The 26,931-nt window shown below is 31.2% G+C and overlaps 4 protein-coding genes across 6 annotated transcripts; 1 reads left to right on the forward strand and 3 right to left on the reverse strand.

Moving 5' to 3' along the window:
• Positions 1-973: 973 nt before the first annotated feature.
• On the reverse strand, positions 974-6,335 carry LOC113392503 (zinc finger CCCH-type with G patch domain-containing protein). 2 transcript variants are annotated; one of them, XM_026628972.2, is made up of 10 exons: positions 6,120-6,335; positions 5,845-6,048; positions 5,667-5,771; positions 4,965-5,102; positions 4,374-4,468; positions 3,842-3,959; positions 3,241-3,427; positions 2,866-3,026; positions 1,628-1,798; positions 974-1,467 (listed from the first exon to the last, which is right to left on the reverse strand). In XM_026628972.2, exons 1-10 carry the CDS (start codon positions 6,159-6,161, stop codon positions 1,045-1,047), a joined length of 1,644 nt encoding a protein of 547 aa, XP_026484757.2. In that variant the 5' UTR covers positions 6,162-6,335; the 3' UTR covers positions 974-1,044. The 2 variants fall into 2 exon arrangements, with proteins under 2 accessions (XP_026484757.2, XP_026484758.2); XM_026628973.2 differs by having other exon boundaries at positions 5,845-6,065; positions 6,120-6,199.
• A 1,004-nt stretch (positions 6,336-7,339) lies between these two features.
• LOC113392511 (uncharacterized) lies at positions 7,340-9,511 on the reverse strand. The gene is made up of 3 exons (XM_026628990.2): positions 9,089-9,511; positions 8,853-9,020; positions 7,340-8,735 (listed from the first exon to the last, which is right to left on the reverse strand). The coding sequence occupies exons 1-3, from the start codon at positions 9,136-9,138 to the stop codon at positions 7,388-7,390; spliced, it is 1,566 nt and encodes a 521-aa protein (XP_026484775.2). The 5' UTR covers positions 9,139-9,511; the 3' UTR covers positions 7,340-7,387.
• Positions 9,512-10,294: 783 nt separating this feature from the next.
• Positions 10,295-13,797, forward strand: LOC113392417 (cytoplasmic 60S subunit biogenesis factor ZNF622). Its single transcript, XM_026628845.2, has 6 exons — positions 10,295-10,958; positions 11,045-11,245; positions 11,458-11,612; positions 11,835-11,972; positions 12,993-13,121; positions 13,219-13,797. Exons 1-6 carry the CDS (start codon positions 10,482-10,484, stop codon positions 13,328-13,330), a joined length of 1,212 nt encoding a protein of 403 aa, XP_026484630.2. The 5' UTR covers positions 10,295-10,481; the 3' UTR covers positions 13,331-13,797.
• Positions 13,798-15,189: 1,392 nt separating this feature from the next.
• LOC113392563 (arginase, hepatic) lies at positions 15,190-18,748 on the reverse strand. Of its 2 annotated transcripts, XM_064215019.1 has the most exons (7): positions 18,495-18,748; positions 17,761-17,949; positions 17,269-17,455; positions 16,527-16,637; positions 16,019-16,146; positions 15,456-15,503; positions 15,190-15,410 (listed from the first exon to the last, which is right to left on the reverse strand). In XM_064215019.1, exons 1-7 carry the CDS (start codon positions 18,661-18,663, stop codon positions 15,265-15,267), a joined length of 978 nt encoding a protein of 325 aa, XP_064071089.1. In that variant the 5' UTR covers positions 18,664-18,748; the 3' UTR covers positions 15,190-15,264. The 2 variants fall into 2 exon arrangements, with proteins under 2 accessions (XP_064071089.1, XP_026484842.2); XM_026629057.2 differs by having other exon boundaries at positions 15,199-15,503; positions 18,495-18,747.
• Positions 18,749-26,931: the final 8,183 nt, after the last annotated feature.

Here is a 26,931-nt window from a genome sequence, read left to right on the forward strand (position 1 = left end):
CATTTGACACATGACTTAACGAAAATCGTTTCAAATGGAAGTGAAGATAAATGATTGATAATTTTCCGACTTTTTTGGCAGCATGAAACAATTCTTAGCATAACATTAAGGCGCTAAATGATACAATAACTGTTTTAATTGCTCGGTCATATCATAATTTTCGTTAATCGAAAAAATTCAGAAATTGTTTTTCCTTTTCTATTTTTCTTAGTTTGTTAGAATATTTACTCTATCCATGACTACTGAAAATGTCTTTAATCATGATCCAGATGAAAAAATATTTTGTTTTAATACAATGGTTCAGTTCAATGCATCAAATTAAATTAAATGTTAAAATTCAAGTATAGATATACCTTTATTAACTTTATAACATACCAAGTTATTCTTATGATATACTAAATACAGTATTTTTTTGTCATTTAACTCAATTTAAGAAAGATTTACAAAAGGCAACATGGATGTCACCAATGTGAATTGTAATGCTTTCAATTATTGCAGATGATCATGTTTGTGGAGAAAAATATGGAGTATAAATCTAATTATTGCACAAAATGTAATTCATAACATTTTGAGCACATAGTAAATGTTGCTAGATTTCATAATAGAACTACATTGACCTCAAAAAAAAAAATTAAGTGAACTATTTAAAGTAATATATTAAACAAAAATTTCCAACAAAATCTACATAGAATTGATCCAATATCATTACACAATAACTTTGCAAAAAAGATACAGAACCATAAATCTAGCCGAAGTCAAATCAAGTTACCCTTTATTCGATATAGAAGCATTACACTTACTGATTGTCAAATTAAACATTTTACCGGTTCGGAATAGAAAATACCCTAACCAGAGAAGAACCGGCGAAAGAAACTCAGTGGGTTATTTTTTTGTCAATTTGTGATTATTTACATTCAATATCAAAAAGAAATAGCCAAGAAGTACTTTGATGATCAATATAAAAAAAAAACACTTTAAAAACAATTTAAATATATTTAATACTAATGTAATGATAAATATATATTCATAGTTAATACGCAATTGTTAAAAAACCGTCATTTTTTGCGTGTCCTTTCTTTGTTTCTGTTCTTTTACAATTTGTTTTTCTTTGTTCCGCATTAGATTTAAGTCTTTGTTTTTTTCAGCTATTTGTATACTTATGCTTCTGTGGCCACTGGTGCCTTGAGGATATTTTGGTAAAGTACTTTGTAACTTTAAAATTTCGTTTTCTATCTTCCTGCAATCTTCTTCCAACTTAAACTTTTCTATATTTAAATCTTTACTTGTAGATTGTTTGATTTCAACGGATGTTGCTGTTATTAATTGTTCTGTCTTCTCTGGCTTATCTCCCAGAGTATTGTTTAGGAAATTAAAAACATTTCTTTTCTCCCTTTCTTTTTCTCTCTCATAAGCTCGCTTATTGCGTTCCTCTTCTCTCTTTTGTAACTTTTTCAATTTTTGCTCTACCTACAATATATGCTATATTAATTCAAAGACTTATAAATAGTACCATTGCTGTTCTAAGATATATAAATATTCAAAAAAAGCTGGCCAAATAACTCACAGAAATGGGATAGCTTCATATATATAAAATTTTACAAAGTAATATCTGCAATGTTATGCGTACCTTTAGTGGGTCTTTTCCAGCATTCTTCTCAGACAACTCCATACAATGGTCGAGACTTCGGCCGGGCTGGACCGATCGAGCTTCGACAGGCTGCAGGCGACCATCGCTGGCAGCTCCTAGACCAGTGCCCGGAACATAACCCATTGACAACATAATCTTGGACCCCATGCCCTGTCGAAAAATACATTTGAATTATTCAAAGTACATAGAATTAGAGTGAGAGTCCTGATTGTCTTTTCACTATTTAATTTAGGATGAATGAAGAGTCTAAAGATAGAGAATCAAAGATCACTCCTGACACTTAACTCTGTGTCACTTATTACACAGGAATACAGCATATTGATGTTTTGCATTAAAATAAGTGATTAATATGCACCCAGAAAAGCTTACATAAATGTCTTCCATCTTTAGTTTCTTACTTTATTAAATTAATATAGACAGTCTTAAAATGACTTTCAAAATATACATATAGTATATATTGAGGGTAAAATAATTAATAAACTAAAAACCACATAACATACAATATATGATCAATGATCACATGGGAAAAGACTACAAGTTGTAACATTCATTTCATATTATAAATAATAAAGAAAGAATTGGAGGAACTATAGCGAGGCAAAGGCATGTACAAAATCAATTAAAACTGATTATTACAATATACAGATTTTCTTATCATTTATTAATCTTGAAGTTAAAAGGTCACAGACATTAATTTATTAATCAAAATCTTGTAAAACCTCAATTAATAATGATGTGAATTTAATATGAATATATTTATCATCTACTCCAAGTTTAATTATTAAAATTCTATAAAGATTAAGCATATGTACATTTTACTACATACTTAAATAAAAGAGCTCAATGAGCAAATTGAAAAAAAAGGTATATTAACAGAGCTCTATCATGTATCATTTTGTTGAATGAATCAAATGAACTCAACCATTAGAAAGTTATATGTGAATGTCAAAAGTGAAAGTCATAGTTTAAACAGAGAGCATACAAGTTTTAAAATGTGCTGCTTCTTTTGTAACTAAATTTTATTAAGTCTTTTGGCATAATAATTATATATACAATGGTTTATATCGTGTAATATAAAAAAAATATTTAATTCATAAATTCATATAAATAACAAGTTTTTATAATTTTAAATTGAAACATCTTTGTTTTTGTTATCCATAGTTAAAAACCTTTAAATTTAAATAATACTTAATAGTTAAAATGTAATACATACTCACTCTAGTATATTGCTCCCAACCGCCCATCGCAGGAGCGTTATTCTGTAAGCTCTTTTCTATTATTAAAGCTTTATTATCACAATCCACTCGCATTGTCTTGCTCTCCGGATACTCAGTATCACTCAAACTATCATCTGAATCTGTGTCTTCATCACCATCAACTAAAATAATGTAGACCATTATATTTAAAATAATCAAAAGAAATTTGTAATGTTTTTATATTTTAAAGGATTTGCTTAGATTTTTGTGTGATAATAAATTATATTTTTGTTTAAAATCTGCTTAGTTGTCACAAATAATAAATATTTATTTAATTTTTACTGATATAACATTATATTTGAAAATCTAATATTACCAAGTGAAATAAGAACTCACTACTAAGTGGAAATATTTCTTCAAACATTACATGATGCTCATCTGACATTGTTTTTCTCTTCTCTCCTGTTTTCACACCATGTTCCAATTTCACTACACAAGATTTTTTCTCTATATCTACACCTTTGACTATTGCTATATGCCATAGATGGTATTTCTCTGTTGATTTTTTTGCTGTACTCATGTCCTGTAACACACAATTACCAGAATTACTAGGCATATGAAGTCTTTTTATAGGGAAAGGAGGAAATGTATTGCATAAGATTGTGTGCAATTACAAGCATACTCTGTAACTAAATTCATAGGACTACAACTTCATTCTCACTGGAGGTCATGCAAAAAACTAATTAATTTTTCTGCTTTTGAGATAAAGGAGTGTAATAGCGGTAATTTTGGAAATCAGAGCTTTACTACGAAATCTTTAAGATAAAACATAATAACATTTTATTTGCTCAACATTTGAACTCAGGACCTTGAGTTCTGCAACTTTTAAGTTAATCTAATTAGACTAAGCTTAACATAAACTTACAATAATATATTGAAGTAAATCCCTTTTTTTGTAATTACAATTTAAATTACAATAAAATTTATAAATAATTACCTCATCGTCTGGTGGTTTCAACTTTAATAGAATTCTGCTACCTATTTTAACACTATTATAATTAGGTTCTATAGCCTCTTTTAAATCTGACAATTTTACTACAGCACCATGAGAATATCTGAAAAAGAAGAACAGTTTTTACAAGCATATTACTATCTAGACAAATCCATATAGATATTTGTTGAAATGAGACAATGTTGGTATTAATATCATGAACAAGTAACAGGTTTCATTCTGTAGTAAGTATATATTAAAAAAGCTCATTTAAAATTTATGTTCATGTTAATATTACAATTTAAGAAACTAGCTACCAATTTCAAATAAAATATTCAAAAGCAAGTTTTAATTTGCTTATAATAGCTTGTTGTCATTAGCGCCAAATGCATGTATATTTCCTCAATGAAATTGCGGCCACTGGCTTAAAATTAAATTGCAAGAATTCACCAAAACCTAATAAGCAGAGTAATTAGTAAAAAAAGTGTTACCGTTTTAAAAACATATTTTTAAAGACAATAAATATATCAAAACTCACCTACATTGATCATCACTGAACTTGCAATCACCATTTAAGTAGAAAGGACAAGGCAACATTTCTGCATGTGTGGGGTGTGTGAACAATACTTTCACCTATATAATTAATTTTATTATCATTAATATAATGTGTTGTTTACTATTATAAATAACATTATCATCCAGACCTCTATTATAAAGAAATTAGTTAGGAACTTATTTTCAATTAAAATGACATAAGTTTTTAAGTTAACCAATTATCAAGCTTGTTATATTAAGGGCATGCTTCATTTTTTTTATTTTTTTTTTTTTTCTGCTGACCAGCTAGATTTTATATGTTATAGGTTTAAAAAATGATTATGTTGGTCATCAAACAATAGAATATTTGGCTTATGAAAATTTGATGTAACTAGACTCACACATGTAATCAATAGGTAATTAAATTAGTTATATATATATGCCATTTAGACAGACCAATTAAATTTATTTGGCTCAAAAAATTTTAAATATTTTGTTAAATGTTTGAATGATAACCAGAATATCATCTGAATTAAAAAGAAGGTTTTTTTTTTATTCAATTCATATAATTTGCAATTTGGTTTATAATACACACCTGAAGGTCATTAAATTGATCATCATCTTGCCGAGGAACTACGGAGCTCACCATTGCATTATGCAGACTGGGTTTCCCACCCCATGTATGTGTGTGATAAACAGCACATTTCATTCCAAGAAGAGAAGACAATTCATCCTTGAATAAAAGAAATACACATTACATTATTAATATTTGCATAGGGATTTGTGTCTATTAATATTATCCTTCCTACATGATTAAATCCTGTATATATTCTGTATTCAATCATTTTGATTGAATGCTCAAAATAAACAGAATTATCAACAAATACTTGTTGTATGTATGTACTGATGTATGATTATCTTTATAACAATTACTATAAATACAGTGGACATTTAATTATTCTAAAAATGTAAATCATCAGTAAGTGGCCTATCACCACTTGCAATGTTTTCTTTTAGTAGGTCACCTACCGAAAGATAACAGTGCAATGAAGGTATCTGAAATTAATTTATAAGAGTTATATGGAACTACAATTATTATTGTTGTGTTTATAAATTTGGTGTTCCTAATATTTGAGCAATCTATTTGATTAAAAAGTTTCACACTGCCACTAAGCCAGTACATAAATAAATATTTATTTAACATCTGAAATAACTTAATATAGTATTCCACTTTTAAATTGTATATTTTTCAATTTATTGTGAGTTAATTGTTCATAGGTATTAAACAATATCATACCTCTATATCACTATTACTGTCAGTACTTTCATTTTGACCACTGTTTTCAGGCTTATCCTGTGAATCTTTATTCTCTTCATAAGCTCCAGTTTCAGCCATTTCTTTCTAAAAATGTAAAAAACAAAAATAATAACAATATAGAACCAATATTACTTTGTTATTTGTAATGTTTTCAAACCATAAATAAAGCGTATTCATCATCCAGTCCATTTGTATTGGTAGCATCATTTCCAGGATTACGGTCATCCTCTCTATTATTTTGAACATCTAAACTTTCTCGTGTCAGGTTAATAAGTTCTTGTAATTCTGATTGTAAAGCCAGTAAAGATTCACGTTCACCGATCTCTTGAGTCGCTTGTAGTGCTTGTTTGACCACACTGAGCTAGAAAACCAGTAAAACTAATTCAATGTCCTTAGATATTCTATTTAAACTTTGTTTGTTTCATTATGTACCTGATCTTCATATTGACTTATAGATAATGTTAAATCTTCCATATTTTTAATATTTAACAGGAGTAAATTAGATTTTTATAAGCATTAAAATGAAATAGATTAAATATTTCATGAAAAAAACGTCTTTACAGGATTATTTATACTCAAAAAAGGTTTAGTAAAGCTTATTTTAAAATGAGTAATCAATACATTTTCTACTGTGTTAAGTTTGACATATTTACGATATTTTCATTTTTCAAGCTCGTTTCAGTTCTTTTTTCTTAATATATTGGACGCGTTCATTGGTCATGTTACTATTTTTCATTAGAAAATTTAAATGCATATTATTTTTGTATGAAATTTTAAATCGAATTGTATAAATAAATATGTTTAACAAATAAAATTAAAAAAATATATATATATATTTTTTTACACATTTTAATTAAAACGCTGAGCGTATCAAAACGTAATGGTTATAAAATATTTGGCGTGTGTTGGTACAGGCCAGAAACGAAATATATATTATATTAAGAAAATAACAATAAAAAAAATTATAATTCAGTAATATTGTAACTTTTTTTCAAGTGTTTCATTATCATTCTACCCTTCTTTACAATTTCGCATTTAGAAACGGGTTAAAATAAAATACTCGTATAGTTTTCATTGGAATTATTAATATAATTAATAATATAATTTACTTACATAATTCTGTATATACAATGTAATGTGATATTTTAATGATAATTTTTAATTATAAAATAGTTATACTATTTATCTACAAACAAGTTATATTTAAAATCCAAAAAGAAACATGTAACACTATGAAGTATTCATTTAGTTTTTGTGTTATAATAATTATATTTTATATTATAGATGCTCTTAGCTATTTTTATTAAAAAAAAGAAAAAAGTTTATAACCTCTATAATCAAGATGAATATAATACAAATATATGGAAGATATAAAATGTTTTTGACATTTTTTACAAATTTATATGTAACTAGTTGTCAATTGATAAGATAGATAGATAGAGAATTAAGAAAAGGGAATTTGAAGCAACAGATGGACAGCCAGTTACTTTTGCATTTTCAGTATTAGTATAGATTAATGCATTCATAATTTAAAAACTTACTTACTTAGGTTACAATTTCTTAATATATTATTTTTAATATTTCATTTTTCTGAACACATTCTATACTATTCCTAAATAAATCTCAAAGTTACAGGCATTGTTATGTTTAAATATTAAAATATAGATAATTCAATAATTGAGCACAACATTTTTTTTTAATTAAAGCTCTTTCAGATAATTCATTGTAGTTTTCTTTATGACTGATGCAACTGTACTTTTTACAATTGCACCTGTATATTGCTTGTCACTATCAAAATTAATTGATATTTTTTGGAATGTTTCATTCATTATACTTTTAAGCTTGTTTGCGACATCCTCATTTTGAGCTACTTCAGTTCGTTCTCTATGTATAACTGTATCATTTATTTGTTCAGTCAAACTGTTTTCATCATTATTTTTAAGTTTTCTTTCCTCTAATTTTGAGGAAATCAATTGTATATCCCCTTCAAGTTTGTTTATTTGTCTATCTTTTTCTTCACATTTTTGCTTGCAATCACATGGTACATCTGTTTTACTGGAATGATTAATAATTTCAAATGTGTCGCAGTTAAACCCTTTTGATTTTATGAAATCTTGATAAGCTTTGATTTTTTTTTCATATTCATTTAACAATTTATATGTTATTTCATTTTGTAAGTGTGATGTGTGAACACTATCTAAACATTGCACTTTATTCAACATAATATCTAATTTATCCGTGATTCTGCTCATATTCATTCGTAATTCACTGTTGCTTACTCTTTGTTCAGAAATAAACAGTGACATGTCATTTTCATCAGATACAATATTTCCTGGGCTTTTTACAATATCCATTATTTTAACACCCACAGTTTGATAATTGTTTTGAAATGTATTTGTTTCAGGAGATAGTAATGGCTTGGTTGTCTTTAATTGTGAAACATTAACATTTTCTGTTTCTGTGATATGCTTTTCAATGTTTTTTTTATTGGCATTTTTAAATTGTTTGTGTCTGGCTTTATGTTGGCTTTGTAAGTCGTTTGAGTCTGACGAATCACTTGTTTGTGCTGTTATTATATGAGTAGATGGTAAAACTGATTGTCCCATAGTAGCCATTCTTTTTAAAATGGAATCCTTTGTTCTTCTATTTACCGAAGAATCTGTGTCACTTTCTTTTTCATCATTTTTAATTAGATTTTTTACTAAAGATGATGTGCTTTGTCTATGGCTAATGTCAATATCATCCTTTTTAGATAAATCATTTTCTGCATCTGTAGGATATTTAAGGCATACATTTAATCCTTGTAAAATATCTAAGATTTTGTTTATTTCATATGAATTTGTATAAATACTCCAATATTTCTGTTTATTGTCATAGAATGATATGCTAACATTTTCCTTTATATTTATTTCGGTACCAGAAGTTAGTGTCAAACATGATAATATTGTCTTATTAGAGTCATACAGTATAATGTTATGAAGGCTACTTTTAATAATTTTAATTATTGTAAAACCTATTCTTTCTTTAGATACATAGGAGTTTTTGAGCCTGAAAAGATTGTATAAATTTAATTATTATTTTTATTCAATAAATTATAAAGTGAAAGTATTATTTAGGATGATGTTGTTTAAAGTAATAATAAATAAGTAGGTTATTTTTTTTTACCATTCATAAGCATTCACAGTCATCACATATAACACACACTGGGTAGGCTTTTCCTCTTCAGGTTTTGGAGGAACTTGAGTTGGTAATGGAGGTATGTACTTTAGAGAGCTATTTTCTTGTCCATCCTCTGTTTGTAAAGTGTTACTAAATATCTTAGATAAAGATGTACTGAAAAAGAAAATTGATGGTAATTCAAACCTTAATTTAAGTTACTATAATGTATGAATGTCACATACCTAGAAGCTGGAGTAAAGTAATCTACGTCAACTTCTTCAGTTTCGAGCATTTTGGCTAATAATTTGTAAGTTTAGATTTTATTTTTATTTATTATAGAAGAAAGAACTAATTATCATTTGTCATTCTATAATTTTTTCAAACCCTAGCATATTAGCACCATCTTATATAAACCGGTTAAGTAAATCTTATTCCATAGATACTCTATGCAAGTTTTATTCTAAATATTTAAAATTTAAATAAGGTCGTAGCAAGTAGACATCCAATTATCTTCCGTGGAAGTTAATATACTCTTAGGCAACTTTTTTTCCAAGTTAAGCAGTATAGGTTTATGTAAACAAACAAAATTGCAATGAAAAAGTATTAAAAGCTTAAATTGTGTTTATTTGATTATTAGATTATTTATTTAAACATAAAAAATAAATATTTATTTGTATTAATTTAACAAATTGAAAATTCAATTCTTTGTTTGACACCTGACAGTTAACAGACAATATAATCGGTATTCAGAAACATAAAAAAAGAGTACAAAATATGTAATGTACGGTTTGTGTAATAGGCTATCGAATGTAGACAAAAATTGGCCAATAGTTCAATAGTTATGAATAATAAATATGGTTTCCTCAGAAATGTATATATATTAAAATTTCAAAACCTTATTACGGAATCATGTGATATTTTAAGTATTTAATTACTAAAGTATATTCAATGAATGCGTGTATTGAAATTTCAAACGAATATTTTTAACATTACGCATTATTGTATTATATATTTTTTTTTTATAATTAATAATTTACTATTTTTGAGGTGCTTTTTTCTTTATATTTATTCGTATTTTAAGCCTAAGAAACATTTTTTTGTGTTCTTTCCTAAATATATTTTTTTTATTTTAACTCTTTAAACACTACAAATAACTTCATCCTTCCATAATTCATCAATCCATTTCTCCATTTGAACATAAGTATGAAAATTACGCCAAGAAATATGTTTAAAGCTGCTTTTTTAGTCTAAAATACCAATTGTATTTATTTGCATATTTGGTCCAAATTATTTCCACGTCCTAAAGTAATTTTTGCCTAAAGGGGGTGTCCCCTTTTATCTAATGATAGATAAGAAACGGTAAATAAATAGAGAAGTTTTAAACTTACATTACAGCATAGATAATACATATGTACTGAAACATTACAGTTTAGTTTCTTAGTTTGTAGTAATCTGTTTCTGAATTCTGTTATGACTTATGACAATTGAATTATCTGTCAACTTAATACGGTGTTCTTTAATCTTAGGTATTTTAAGCGCATTAAAGATTGTTAAAGAATAAAATAAATATAAAACGTGTTCAATTAGCTTTGGCAGGCCTTATAAAAATTAACTGTGATAAAATTCCATTTGATCATGTCTAACACATACACGTGTATAACATGCCAGGTGTTCTTTAAAACAGCTGATTTACAGCGTGAGCATTACAAATTAGATTGGCACAGGTATAATTTGAAACGAAAAGTAGCCTCTATACCTCCAGTAACGTTAGAGGAATTTGAACAACGGGCAAAAGAGCACAGAGAACAAGCACAAAACGTTGATCGAGATGAGTCGGTTTATTGTAAATGCTGCTCCAAATTATTCAATTCTAAAAACGCTTATAACAATCATTTAAATAGCAAGAAGCATAAATTGGCTGAAGAAAAACATTTGGCTGATGAACAATCAAGCAGTCTCAAAAAACAGGAAGATGAAAGCCAATCAGACAGCAATAGTTTTGAAAAAATTGATGCAAGTAGGATAGTGCCGGCACAACCTGGAAAATTTGTTGTTGTAAATGCTGAAGACTCGGGCGATGATGATATTGAAACAGATTCTGATATAGAAGAGGTATTATTAAAATATATATATATAAACTGTAACAGTACCAATATTGCAAACTTAGAATTAAGTAATAATAATATATATTTTTTTAGCTTGACTCAGATGAATGGGAAGAGTGTCGCATCAAAGGTAGTGATTCTCTTATCAAACCTAGGGACTGCTTATTCTGTGGGAACCATAGTAAAAATATGGTGAAGAATTTGAAACACATGTCTGAGACTCATTCATTCTTCATTCCGGATGTGGAATATTGTACAGATATGAAAGGTCTACTATTATATCTCGGAGAGAAGGTATGAACTATACATAATATAAGGAAAAATTCTCATAACTTTGTAATTTTATTAAGGCTTTTGGTATGGTGGAGTACTATTTTCAAGGTATTTAAATACATTTGTAAAATTATCAAAATAGTATATGAATCAGATTAATCATTCATTCTTAAAGATTCAGATAGAATACTTACATTATAAAATAGATATTGACAAAAAAACACTTTTTATAGATTTCACAAGGGTTTATGTGTCTATGGTGCAATGAAGCTGGACGTACATTTTACTCTATGGAAGCTGCACGGGGGCATATGATTGATAAGGGGCATTGTAAGATATTGCATGAAGGACTAGCATTAGCTGAATACGCTGATTATTATGATTATAGGTAATTTTTATGTATTAGTACTTTTCGTTTCAATTACTCACTATTGCACAATAGATTTTAATCAAATACTTATAAATATATACTTGTATTTTGTTTACCTTCTGTAGTTTATACAGCTGCTGAATTGATATTGGCATTTGTTCAGTCTTTTAAAAGTAAAAAATGTTATAAAATATAATGATTGAAACATTTTATTGAAAGTTTGTATGGTTTTTTTTTAAGTGCATCATATCCTGATCATGGTGAAGAAGCTAACATGGATGTAGATGAAGAGGTTGAAGAGCCAGCAGCATTAGAATGTGATGACTACCAACTGGTGCTACCATCTGGTGTCACTGTGGGACATCGTTCTCTTATGAGGTAACACTAATATTTCTATATATCTCTGATTTTTGTTTCAAACAAATTATGAGTGTAGTTGAATAAATTGTTACTTTTGTGTGTACATACATGTAGTATTCTACATATAAAAATTAAGAAGGAAATATAAGCTTGTGCAGGTTTGGAAGGAAGGAATGGGAGGTAAACATGTTAAAAGAAACTTGAACAAGTTTTATTCTACTGTTTGGCCATCTTTAATTTATTACCCTATCCAAATTGTATTGTCATGTTCTTTATGGATGGATGAGCACTGGTGCACAGGCTTCTTTGCTTTTGAACATAGTCGAGAACACTTTTGAAGGGTAATGTTTGGAGGATCCCAGAAAGTGTTGTGTATGTTGCTAAATTGAAAAAAGAGTATTTCCATTCAAAAGATTATTCAGTGATTTATGCAAATAGTAAGCAAACAAAAATAATATATAGATAGTAAACAATCACAAAAATGGATAAATAACATCTGTCTTAGTACTTCATTAGGTCAGAGTATTTAGTTACAGAACTGTTGGTAATTTTTACTTCTATTCCTAAGTAGGTATGTAACACTCAACACAAAAAATTTGATTTACAGTTTTATTGGCATTAAGAGTGATATTTCTTGTATTGCCAATTTATATGGGCGAAGAAAAAGAGTGTTTTGGTGTACTTATGACGTGTATTTAGAATTTAAAATTAAAAAAAGTAGTAACTTTGTAGAATGAAGTGTTCAAATTTAATCTCTACAGCATAAATACTGATCGAATTGCAAATTTGACAATCATATTAAAAACTGCAGTGGAACTGGACCTGAAACATAGTTTGAAGTAATAATTATCATCATCATCATCATAATTTTTTGTCATGAATAAACCCAATGCTGGTCATCAGCTCTATTGTAAGGACTGTAATGCTTATGGTTGAAGCGAAATTAATTGAACTAAAGCACAATAAATAAAAAGTGTAAAACTATATTAGGATAAATGTGATAAATACATTAATTCATAACAATATGATATTTTCCAGATACTACAAACAGAATGTAACACAAAATAGCCAGGCCCTCGTTAAAAAATCGGATCGCAAACTTCATCGCTTACTAGGTGTCTATCGAGCTTTGGGCTGGGCTCCGAAGGAGCAAGCAGTAGCAGCAAAGTATGTTTTAAGTTTTTGACTTCATTTAGTTTTTTAATCATTTCATTCAAGTTTCTAACAATCTGGCAATGCTAATGTGTTAAAAATGTGTTTATAGGAAAGCCCGAGACATTCACTTCATGAAACGAGTACAAGCAAAATGGGAGATGAAAATGTCTATCAAGGCGAATAAGTTTCAAAAACATTTCCGGCAACAAGTCAACTTCTAGATCATTGTAGTTAAATGTACAATATACTGTTAATTATATTGTTCCTTAAGGCAGTTTGATATGAATTAAAGACAGAGATCACACTTAAATTATCTTGTTTACTGCTTGTGTTTATTATAGAATATACAATATGAAGGTGCAAATATTATATCTGAATGCAGCATTAGTTTTTTTAGCTACATTTTTTTTTAATAAAAAGGAACTGCTTGTTTTTCGTATAAATGTGGAATTCTATCACAGCAGCAGCATATCTTAACAATTATAGTATTTTTATTTACATTTATGACTGTGTTTATAAATATGATTGCTTATGAATTTGATCTGTAAATTCAATTGTATTTAAATGTTGGTCAATTTTAAGCATTTTACCTTTGTCATATCAATCTTGTTTATTTTAATTCGACCTTTGTTAAACCAAATTACATGTTATCCGATGTTATAAAAGAAACAATAAAATTTATACACAAAATATGGTATTTTTATTCAGATTTCGACAGCTGTTTGTGTTTTATGTATTTATATTTTTTTTTCATCGGCTTTTCGTTCGGTGGTTCTGCTTGATCTAAAGTCCATGGTATTTTAACTGGAGTCCGATCCATTTTAATGTTAATTTTAAATAGTGGAAATGCATTTACTTTACCATTGAAATAATTAGATATTGTTTTTGATAATTCTTCGTTAATTACGTATTTATTGCCTACGTCTGGTATTTTTTTGAAAAACATATTCATAACTTTTTTTATCTCTTCTTCATCATTTATCGCAGATTCCAAAGCATGCGACAGTGTGATAACGGTGAATATCTTAAAAGGAAAAAGCACCTTATTATATTTGAACAATGTTATGGATGTACCTAATGTTTTAAGACAATTGTCGATTTTTTTTAAATGCATTAATTTATTGGTAAATGATTATAATGTTAGAGGTCAACGTTATCTAAATATAGACACCAAAATTGCATACTGCAAAGGGAATTTTGGTGACCTATTCACAAGCTTTGGACTAACGCCTTGCATCAAAATACTAGCACCGCCCTAGCTTCGTATGGTTGCAATTTATTAATGTAAAAAAAAAATATAATTCATACCCAATATATATATAATAAATATATTATTGCCCCTATAGTGCATATTATGGTCAAGAATCATTATTCTCGGCTATATTTAGCTTTCTACCAATGAATATATTTTTTAGTTCGACGTTCCGGATATTAATCCCGATACATTAACAAACAAATATCTTTATAATATTAGTATAGATAATCGTAATATGTAAAATGTTTCATTTGTAAGTTGGATTACACAGTCGATTCAGGCGAATCAAAAAATGGAACCTCTTGAAGTAGATTAACGCTCTCTTGATGACGAGATATGAAATTGACATTTTAACAGAGCACACAGGTTGTCGTTTCATTGTGCTGATAATGATTAAAAATACATTAAACTATAATTTTTAAAACGTTTTAATCAGTTGACATATTGTACTTTAAATACCCACTTATTTTATTTGAAGCATATCCTTTGTACAGAGCGATAAAAAATGATGAATTAAAAACCTTACCATCACTATTACGTAAGTCGCCATAGCTTCTGATGCTGGTTAATCTTTACTTCAGATTTTACATTGAATGAATGCAGGTAGCAACAGGAACGAAATCAAAAACCTAATGCTTTTTGTTATTAATTGATAGTTACGCCAATTTACTACATATATGTAATTGTATCTAAGAGTATAATTTTATATAACATTGAAGTATTGTGGTTATAGGAAAAATAAGAATACTTGGGTAAATAAATATGGTTAGTTACTTTATTAAAAATAAAACATTTGCTAAATTATTTTTTAGATTTCAAGAATGTCACTACCAAGACAAAACAGAATAATGCTCGAGTGACCAAGGTCTTATCAAATTTGCTTCATGGTATATAACGGCATCAATTAGATTGTGGCGTCTGTACAGGTAGATCTAAAATGCCGCTCGGTATGGTACCGCGCCTGGAGAAACCCAAACCCGCTCGCAGTACACATAAACCTGCATCAATAGTCCTCTTTCGGTCCGCATCATTGCCGAGAGCAGGATTAATTTCCACGAGATCAATGGCACGAAGTCGACCCGTCCCGTGGATAATTTCCATTAACTGGATAGCTTCTCGAAGTGTAAGGCCACCGCGGACTAAAAAGTTAAATTGTACAACCTTATTTTAAGCATAGACACTTGGAAATGGATAACGATACCAATATTTTTTAATTTTGACATATGGTAAAAGGCGAAGGTAATTGTCGAATTAAATAGTTATGTGTTTACATCTTCGACATATATACCAAAGGTTTACATAAAAACAGAGAGTTTTTAGTTTTTTTTTCATTTAGCGTGTTTGACGTTGATTTAAAATAAACCATGTTAGGTATCGTGTTTTTTTTTCTACCACTTATTTATTTTATTGCCACAATTATTGAAACTATTAAAAGATCTTAAACCATTAATATATGATATTATGATTAACTAATCCTGATTCACTTACGTTTTTACCAAGAAATGCTTGAAGCGATTTCGATATATGCACTATATAATAATCGTAGAAATTGGTTAGGTTAGTAAGTAAGTCTTGATTACTTCAATTGGCGCCGAAGATTTGGCACAAACTCAAACAAATATTTCAAAGAAATTAGTAGATAATAGATACTAACCCGGAGTACCAGTGCTGGGGGCTTCTAACGCATCCAAGGAATCAATGTCGAAGCTGACGTGGATCGGCTTTTTCCCTTCAGGGTCGATACGGTGAAGAATGTGATTTATAGATTTTTGTATGCCGTGCCTGTTACATAGGGGTAAGAAAACTTTAATTTCAAAATATAAGTTTATAATATTATATTACAAAAATGCGTAGCTTTTAAAGAAAAGAAAATACTCTTTTAAAAATATAATTTTATTACTTACTCATATCTAAAATTTTGATCTTCAACTATATTAAGATTGGAATTGTCTTACTTGTTTTTTAATTAAATTTATATTTCATTACCCTTAATCTATTTAAATTGATTGTAATAATTTTATTATGCTATAATAAGTGTAGACGCATCCCTATTCAATGAAATCGGTAAATAATGGTATTGAAAAACCAAGTCAATGTGATGTAGCACTTGGAAACATTTACTTTCAGCCTGGTGCGCTTAGTGATGTAAATATTTAACTTACTCCTCGATATCTTCCATTGCAAATGCGGGCACGTCGTATTTTTCTATTGCCAGCCTCTCGTATTCGTCTACAGATCGCAAGCCAACGTATCCTAGATTCTTTATAGAAAATCTGTAAAGAATATTTAGATATTCAAATGTAGAGCGTATTTTATGTGGCAACTGTCATATTTTAATATGGGTATTATTAGTAGGAAGTGTTTATATTTATAAACTGTTATTGTTTTGGATATGATTCGGAAAGATTTTTGTATTTTTTATTATACCTTAATGTTTTTATATTTTCACGTGTTTTATACGTTAGTAGCTGCCTGTTCCGATTTTGTCCAGTTGAAATAAGAATTTTATTTACTACTCGTTCGTAGTGCTATCTACCAGTTCATTCTAAACCCTTCTAAGATTGGTCCTTGAATGGTTTAGAATGGACCCGGACCCGGACCCGGACCAAACACACAAACACAGTTTATCGAAATTGTTCAAACCGTTTAGTTAGTTATATACACAATTAAGTTCAGTTATATACACAACTACCCTAAGAAGATTTATGTGTATATATAGAGCTAACTATTCTTGGATGTTTTGAATAAATAGATAACTTTTCTGATATTGGTATTTTTATCATGTAGGTTTCCACTCGCAGCTTCGACCCGTTTCCAGGGTGGGAGTAGGCAGGTTTTAGGGTAGTCTCACTTAAAGATTATTATTTTTGATAACCGTTTTTATGTTAATAATGAAGATTTTACTTAGGAATCTGCCAATCCATCGATGGTAGGTAAGGCCAGTAGTCCGATAGCTCCTTGACGAGCAACGCAACGGGCATGCCGTGAACTGAGCCGGAGTCTGACGTTTTGTTTGTGTTAATGTCTGCGTGAGCGTCGACCCATATGAGGATCATATCTTCATTCACTCTATAGTGACCGTCAACGGTTCCTAAAAGTAATAAAGATATAAAATCAAAATAATTTAATTTGTAAAGGAAAAAATTTAACTAATTTCAGGAATCGTTAAATGTTGGATCGGATGGTCGAATAAAAATATATCATATGGTGTCTTTCGTTTAGTATTAGTTCAGTTTACTGGAGGCGTTAGCTCAGAGGTGTTATCCACTAGTTTGTCGACAATCAGCATACGTTCAGTTCACATTCCCAAATTTAAGAGTAAATATACATATGGAGACAATTTTAAAGAAAATACTGCTTAGTGCGCCTTTCAAGGAATCGTCATTATCGTCTTACCAACGCCAATCGAATGATCTCCGCCAATAGTAACAGCTACTCTCTCATCTTTGAGAACTTGTGATACTTTATTGGAAAGATTTTTATTACAAGCTGATACTAGAGAGAGATGCGCCATATTATCCACATTTACTGGTTCATTGCATGACGGAATGTCAATGTCACCGTAATCTTTAACATCTATTCCATCTGAAATTTTAAAGGCTTATAAGTATTCTTATATATGCATTTGTTAATGAGGAATATTAAATTGTAATGTAAACTTTGTAAGAAAATAGCAGATGTTACTTAATTGTGACTATCTTAATAGTATTCTGTTTTAGATTTAGAGTATGTAGGAATAATGACCAATATTGTTTTTAAACAAATTCAAAATTAAATTATCGATACATTTACTTGTTGATAGTCAAAGTAAAAAACAATTTTATTCAAAGAATAAAACACTTAGATACGACAAGAATAGACGTATGAAAATCAGAGAGTATTTTTTTCCATTCATATGTTTTTACAATTTAAAATAATGACATAGGCGGGAGACGTTCGTTCAAGACCCATGGCATGTTATCATCTGTATGAAATCACTAATTGTATAATAACGATTATTTACATTGTCTTTCAATTAAGCAACAGAGACAGTTTGTGAGTTTTCTGGATTCTGTTGTAAGCAGAATCTGTTATATGTAAGAGCTATCGACTCTGTGTAGTTTAGTAAGCATAATATTATATTTGCTCACCGATTTCCTTGAGTCGTTCGATGAGTCCTGCTGATCTGATAGCGGCCGGTGCAATACTGACTCCGTATTTCTTTTGACCCTTTTCAAATGGCACTCCAATTATGCCCACTTTTTTTAAGGGCTCCCACTTCTGACTCATATTTCTTGCGAGAACTCTAAGGGAATTCATTTTAAACTTAATATAAAGCACGTATATTAATACTGTTTCTTGTTAAGAATTATACTGCGACTGTCATTTTAACTGATAATTTCCTTGAGACCGAATATTTCATATTATCTCGTGAAGTCAAAGGTTAATGATAAATATTTTTTTAATGTTTTTGCATCGTATTTACCCATAAATACAGATATTGCTGCTTAGTTGATAATATATTTAGTTGTATAATATTTACTGTTGTATCAATTTGGGTACAATTATCTGTTATTCTTCAACAAAATCTCAATAGTGTGTTTCGTTATGAGGGTTACGTAAGGAATAGTTAAAATAAAAGTTTGTTCTATTCCTTCCTATTCCTTGACGGAGGTATTCTTTCCTCTTAAGAAATAGAAAATAATAATAATTTCGTGGGCGAATAGATGGTACCTACCTAGATAGGCGTTCTCTGTTAACTGCGGGACCTGCTTCTTTTTCTAATTTTTCAATACATAATAGTCCTACTATTTACTAATTCAGTGATATATAACTGGTTCTATTTGAAATTATACCTACACTTTCATTTTTAATGGTGTCCTTAGCACTATTACAAATAGTAATAATTACTCTCCATGTTTCTATTTCTAATTAGCAAATCTATGCTAATTTGAGTTGCAAAATTGGCAAAGCAATTTTCTTTTCTGTATGAACTTTTCTATTGAGAAAGTTATTATTTCGACCATTAACATTTACAGCGGATAAATTTGTGTACATTAAATATGACGCGAGGTAGCGACATACAGATTAGAATGTTTAAAATAATTTATGTCTGTGGTATTTTAATAACTATTTACTCTATGTTTCAAAAAAGATCCTTTACATTTGATAAAATGTTTTTATTAGATCAGTTATAATGCAAGGCACTACTAGTAGACGTGTTTTGTGTATATATTTTTAATTCTTTGCTGATCATATGTACGATAAAGTAATCGTAGGGCAGGATGAACTAGCATTAAATTAATTCCTTAAATAACTAATTTATTAAGGATAATATTCGCTAAAATAACAAGAAGATGATTTTCGCTTCCCGTTTGCTTGACACTATTGTTTCGTTTTTCTTTAAGTTCTATAATCGAGTTCCATTTTGATTTTTCAATCCATTGCAAATAAGGGCCTATAACGGTAAATATATTGTAGTTAATGTTTCTATTCAAAACTAAAGAGCCCGTTGTGCTGGCTGCAACGCCTACAACGACATTGTTGTACAAAACCGGCGCCCCTTCACCAAAAGGCTCTTCGTAAGTAATCGCTGAGTATTCGATTCCACAAATACAGTAATACCATTTTGGATTCTTGCACGCCATTTGGTGGTAAGCTTGCTGCTGTAACACGAGCGCTTCAGATGCCCCAATTTGCCCAAATCCGACCATACGTAGTTTCTTATCTTTTAATTCAGACGCATAATAATTTCCTATTACTGCGCTCTCTAGGTAGTAATCCAGAAAAGGCCGTATAGTGAAAATCAGACCAATATTGCTGTGCATTTGTTTGATATTAAGATTTTCTTCTTGTATGTCCAATATAAAATCCGCATGCAATTTCGAAAAAGAAACTTGAAATATGCTGTTGTTATTGATATTGTTACTAAAGACGGCAGTGCCGACTACAACGTAATGCGGTACAGGGTTTATGCATCCTCCTGAAGTTAGCACCGTCATCTTATTTATCACCGTCCCCGAGCATACATAATCCTTTGCTTGATTCAGAACAGCTACAACATATGGATGCTCTTCAGCTAATGCTTCAATTGTTTCCCAGTCGCTGCTGCTCGCTAATACTATCACGCTTCCTTTGTACAAGACGAGCATTACGAATACTGTGATGTCGTGTACGAAAATCATTTCTAGTAAATATGAACATTTCTAGTAAAAAAATCCTTGAGTAACATTGAAACTGACACATGAAATTCTTTCTGACATTAAATTATTTATAATATTCGTTCAAGTTAAGAAAGTATTTTTCTTTCTTTATTTTATATATTTTGATAACATATTTACATTATTTAGATGAAATGTTTTAATTGTAAAACATGTAGGTAATATGCACACATAAAAATAGCATTATTTTAGATTTATCTTATTCGTTAGAAGTGTTTAGTTGATTAGATCTTGATTACGATGGCATTTAAAAAATATTTTCTTAAGCATAGAACAACTGCAAGGGCATCGCGATGTTCGCATTTTAATGAACAATAGACGTGTGCCTTATCACGTTCATCTTGAACGTCTTGTGCGAAGAGCACCACACGGGGATGAGTCTTGAGTGCCATTAATAATTTGATGTTTGCTTATGAATTTCAAAGAGCTCTCAACCTTAATAAGTGAGATGGATTTCGAGGGAAATTGGATGTAGGTTAATAGGACTTTTAAAGGCAAAGTAAAGTAACTTTTTTATACGTTAATTTTACTTGAGAAGCGTTAAAACGCACATAAAATCACTCAGTAAAATTGGAATTTATTCAATATAAATTTCGTGAGTAGTTAGTTCAAAATAGCGAGTATAATCGAATGTTCGATTTAATGACACTCCAAGCACTTGAGTTTCGTTAACCTTTTTTTAGTTTTAAAAGATTAAGTTTATTTTGGAGCTGAAACTATTTCCGGTCAAATTCGTCCTATGCATTATTCATCAAACTGGATAAGGATGTGTACTTTTAGAAGACAAATGTCTACGACAAGAAGATGTATTGAACCTGTTCATAAGTTCTAAGAATTTTGATTTATTACACTTCGTCTAAAAATTTAAAATACTAAAAGATTATATTTATTGGATTTATAACTACGTTTAATAATATTTCCTTACAATTACATAGTAGGTATATTTGTATCAAACAAGATAGCTTTGACAAGGATATCGGTGTCAGGTGTTTGGAAACCTAATACAAAGCAAACCGTCGTTAAGCAATACTAGGTCGCAACATTTTGGCTATGGAATACGTTCCATAGCCAAAATGTTTATAAAAAACTAAATGGAATCAGGGCCTAGCACAGTTGGTGATTATATCAGCAGCCAGTTCAAATAATTATCTCGATCGTTAGTATTGTTAGTAAAATATCTAAACTAATATTATAAATTCGAAAGTTACTCTGTCTTTCTATCTGACCGTCTGTCTATAACGTTTTCACGGCCAAACCACTGAATTTGATGAAATTAGCTTGAACCTCAAGGCAGGACGTGGGATACTTTTTTATACCTAAAACATGAAGAACTATGCTTATAATGCGAGCGAAACCACGGGCGACAACTAGTATTATATATTTTTATACACAAATACATCACCAAATCCAGCTTAAAAATTTCTTAAACACACTTTTAAAAAGTATAAAGTTTTTAAGAATATGTGTAGATTGTAAAAAATAATTTATACTTTATAATTTATGTTCGTTCTAAAACTATCACAATGGAAAAATGCCACATTAACCGGATTACTAGTTTGTGTGTGTGTGTGTCTGTTAAATTAACCATAAATATTCAAATTTTATGATCATTTTGCGCTGAGCAAATTTAGTAGCATTTCAAAAAACCACTAAAGTGATCACGATTGAAGAGACGAGAAATTTTAATGTGCGGAAATTGAACTAGACTTTTAAAAATATGAACATTTCAGCACTTTTAAACACTTGTTGAATTAAGGTAGTTACAAAAAGTTGGGAGAAATGAAAGTATTTTTACTAATTAGTTCTTTGAGGTTTCGCTTTGAGATATTTAGCTTTTCAGTAATTCCATTACAACGGGCAATTAAAAAAGAATTCTTAAATTTAAAAAATTCCACATTATTTGTTTAAAAAAATTTTTTTGTTGCTAATCCTTTAAGTAAATGTTAGAGAAAATACATAACAAGTATCTCGCTTAAAGAGAACACTTACCATCTTATTTGCAAATAAATTAAACAGTTTAATATCACCCACAGCTTTAGATAAGGCGTTACCGATTCTAAGTCAGGAACGGCCCGTTAATCACATCTGTTTTCGCAGAATATGCTCTAAATTGAGTTTGCCCGGGAAAACCGGACTCTGCACTGCGGATTTTGTAACATACATATAGGTACTTAATAAGAATTAGTTGCACAATATTCCTACGAGAGATATTATGCTATGAATTGTTCAGTTCTTGTGGTCGTAAAATATACTAAGTTTATTCTCATGGCTATAATATATACCTTACTTTAGATAAAACTTTATCTTCAATAGTCCCCCGGGAGCCACTAACGCGGATACGACGATTATATCAACTTGTCCGGGAAGTTATACTATTTCTAGGATAGTGTGCGGTAAATAAACATTGTTTTTATCTTTAACTAATATTAAATATTGAGAGAAACTATACGACGTCTATCAGTGATAAAATCAATATTTTTTACTGATATAATCAACAAAAATACTTCTAAATTTAAATATATATAAATTGTGTAATTTTTAACATTATGTATTTAATAATAATAATTGTATATATTAAATAATTATTGTACAGCGGAATCGAAGGTCTTCAAAATAGTTTCTTAAATAGATTTTATAGATTGGTACGATATTCCCATAAATATACTGACATTTTAAGATCATGTTCAGTGATTTTATAAATTAATTCTCAAAAAATAGTTCTACGGTAGAAGAAATAGTAATAAATTAATATTTATTAGAAATAAAAATTTACGAATTATATATATTCATAAAACGGCTGGTATTTTTATTTATTGTAAATTTAATATATTCTACTTTAGATGTATATGGAAGTTTAAGATTATTAGATAATCTATTTGATACTAAATTAAATAAAAAATATGTATGATAAAATTAAATATTTTATTCACATTTTCGGTTGCAATAACCCCGTTCTACATGTTAATAAATGGCAAACGAACCGAATAAGCCACTTTTGGTAATACTATTTTCCAATTACTAATGTAATCGCGTCAATTCAGTGGATGCGATTTAATAACAATTAAACGTTTGCATTTCGGTTCTTACCATACACATTCAGTTCAATAACAAGAATATTAAAACGAAAGTCGTATTACCATTTATATCTTTATATATTAAGCAATATTATAACTGAACAAGAATGAAATTATAAAATAATTTAATTTATTTTTTATTTATATAAGAAATAGAAATACATAATTTTTAATTTTAGTTTTTTTTTTATGTCTAAGGTGGCAAACGAGCAGCAGGCTCACCTGATGGAAAGTGACTACTACCGCCCATGGGCATCTGCAACACCGGGGGGCTTGCAGGTGCGTGGCCGGCCTTTAAGAAATTAGTTCAGAATTCGCTGGAATCTTGCCTAGTCAGTTTTTGTTGATATATATATAACTAGTTGTCACCCACAGCATTTCACAGTTTAGGGCTTACTCGTCGGGTGTAAGGCATAAAAAGTAGGCTATGTCCTTGGAGTTCATCAAACTCGGGTCAGTGGTTAGAGGGCTATGAAAGAGCAACAGATAGACATAATTACTTTCGTTTTTATAATATAAGTACACATTAATATGTAATAAAAATATAAATAAAATATCGTGAATTTACTAGTGGTAGTGCCACACTGCATACCTTCAGGTTGCAGCCGAATGGACTGGCACGCCCGGGGAAGTACCACTCTCTCACTTAAAATCGGCGTAAAGTGGTAGCTATGCTACCGCGTTTATGCTAACGCGAATACCAGACGTGGAGGATCATATACCTTCCCTGTTGGACCTTCTGCTGAATTCCCATCCGGATGGCTACCAGGTTATCGTCGATCTCCCTCTGGGCTCGTCGGACCACTGTCTCGTCCGGAGTACAGTGCCGGTTGCGCGGTATTCACGACCTCGTTTCGTGGGCTGCCGCAGAGTGTGGCACTATAAGTCAGCAGATTGGGATGGGATGCGGTCCTTCTTTGCATCCTACCCATGGGGGCAGGTTAGTTTCAGCGTTGTTGCTGACTCTGTCGCCGATGTGGTACTTCAGGGTATGGAACTGTTCATTCCGTATTCTGCGGTCCCCATCGGTGGCAAGTCGCAGCCCTGGTTTGGTCGTTTCTGCAAAACTGCTTCACGCCGAAAATGGGAACGCTAGACAAAAAGCCAAAACTGGGTAAACGCATCGGCGTCTCGTGATGTAAATACCAGCGCATTCAGAAAGGAGTATAACTCTGCCTCTAGATCCTTCAAAAACGTGAATGCAGAATTGGCGAGAGACTGGTGCGCCTCCCTTCAGGAATATGTGCGTTCTGGTCTCTCGCTAAGGCTGTCTTAGGAAATTTTTGTCAGCCCTCTTTTCCATCTTTGCACAGAGACGGTGAGTTATTGGCCCATACAGCGATGGAGAAAGCTGATCTTTTAGGCTCTCTCTTCGCGGCGAACTCGACTCTGTATGACCGAGGAAAGTCACCACCAACAATCCCGCGGTGTGATACCACGATGCCGGAGGTTAAATTCCGGCAAAGTGCAGTTCGTAAAGCACTTCTTTCCTTGGATATTCATAAATCGAGTAGACCCGATGGCATCCCTCCAATCGTGCTACGGACTTGTGCTCCCGAGTTGGCGTTGGTCTTAACGCGTCTTTTCCGGCAATCCTAGCCATTCGGCGTCGTCCTGGAAGACTACTTTGATGCATCCGATCACTAAAAAGGGCAACCGCTCAGATCCGTCCAATTATAGGCCTATAGCCATCACCTCCTTGTTCTCCAAGGTAATGGAGTCCGTTATAAACTGCCAGCTCCTGCGGTACCTAGAGGAGTACCAGCTGATTAGCGACCGCCAGTACGGTTTCCGTCGGGGTCACTCAGCCGGTGATCTTCTAGTTTACCTTACTCATAGATGGGCGGAAGCAGGTGACAGCAAGGGGGAGGCATTAACAGCCAGTCTGGACATAGCGAAGGTCTTTGATCGCGTGTGGCACAAAGCGTTTTTGTCTAAGCTTCCTTCCTATGGGCTTCCCGGGAAATTATGCAATTGGATTACCAGTTTTTTGGCAGATCGGAGCATCAAGGTCGTTGTCGACGGTGCATGCTCCGACTTAAAATTCGTCAATGCTGGTGTTCCACAAGGCTGCGTTCTATCACCCTCTCTGTTACTTCTGCATATCAATGACTTGTTGCAAATCAGTAACATTCACTGCTATGCAGACGACAGCACCGTAGACACCTCATAAACCGGCCGTGCTAATATTTATCGGGAAAACGTCGAAGAAAACCGGAACAAACTTTTGTCTGAAATCGAGTCGTTGTTAAACAAAGTCTCGAACTGGGGTCGGCTAAACCTAGTCCATTTCAACCCCAAAAAGACGCAAGTTTGCGCGTTTGCTGCTAAAAAAACACCATTTGTCGTATCTCCACGATTCGAGAACATTCCGTTAGCCGCCACAGCTAGAATCGGAATACTTGGCGTCGATATTTCGAGCCTCGTTCAGTTTCGCGTCAATTGGAAGGCAAAGCCAAATTGGCATCAAAAAAGCTCGGTGTGCTCAGCAAGGCAAGACAGTATTTCACGTCGGCCCATCGTCTAAGACTATACAAGGCGCAAATTCGGCCTCACATGGAATACTGCTCTCACCTCTGGGCGGGTGCTCCCCAGTACCAGTTCCTTCCATTTGACCGTATCCAACGTAGAGCGGCTTGAATTATCGACGATCAAGCCCTTTCCGATCTGCTTGATCCTTTGGCTTTGCGAAGAGATGTTGGATCGTTCTGCATCTTCTACAGAATTTATCACGGGGAATGTTCTGAGGAATTGTTCGGATTAATCTCGGCTGCTGAATTTCACCTTCGGACATCTCGTCAAAATTCCAAATATCACCTGCACCACCTATATGTCTGAAAATCCACAATAGCACGATTTTTAAGACATTTTCTGCCTCGCACAACCACTCTGTGGAACCAGCTTTCGCCGACGGTTTTTCCGAACCGATACGACTTGGGAACCTTCGAGAAAAGAGCGTACTCCTTCCTGAAAGGCCGGCAACGCACCTGTAAGCCCTCCGGTGTTGCAGATGTCCATGGGCGGTGGTAGTCACTTTCCATCAGATGAGCCTCCTGCACGTTTGCCACCTCTAATATAAAAAAAATAATCTTTTATCTTTATAAATATAACATTGTCAGTGTTTGATTAATAGTAATTGAACTGGCTTAATAAAGAGTAACAGAACTGTTGCGTGAATTTTTTTATGTAGATCACAAATTAAAATTTTTCGCAGAAATAAACCGCGATTGCTTCGAATATATGGGATGTAATGTGTAAGGAATCACTTACAATCACTTCGAATATGATATTTT

This window comes from Vanessa tameamea, chromosome 5, assembly GCF_037043105.1.
Source record: "Vanessa tameamea isolate UH-Manoa-2023 chromosome 5, ilVanTame1 primary haplotype, whole genome shotgun sequence".
NCBI classification, from domain to species: Eukaryota; Metazoa; Arthropoda; class Insecta; order Lepidoptera; family Nymphalidae; genus Vanessa; species Vanessa tameamea.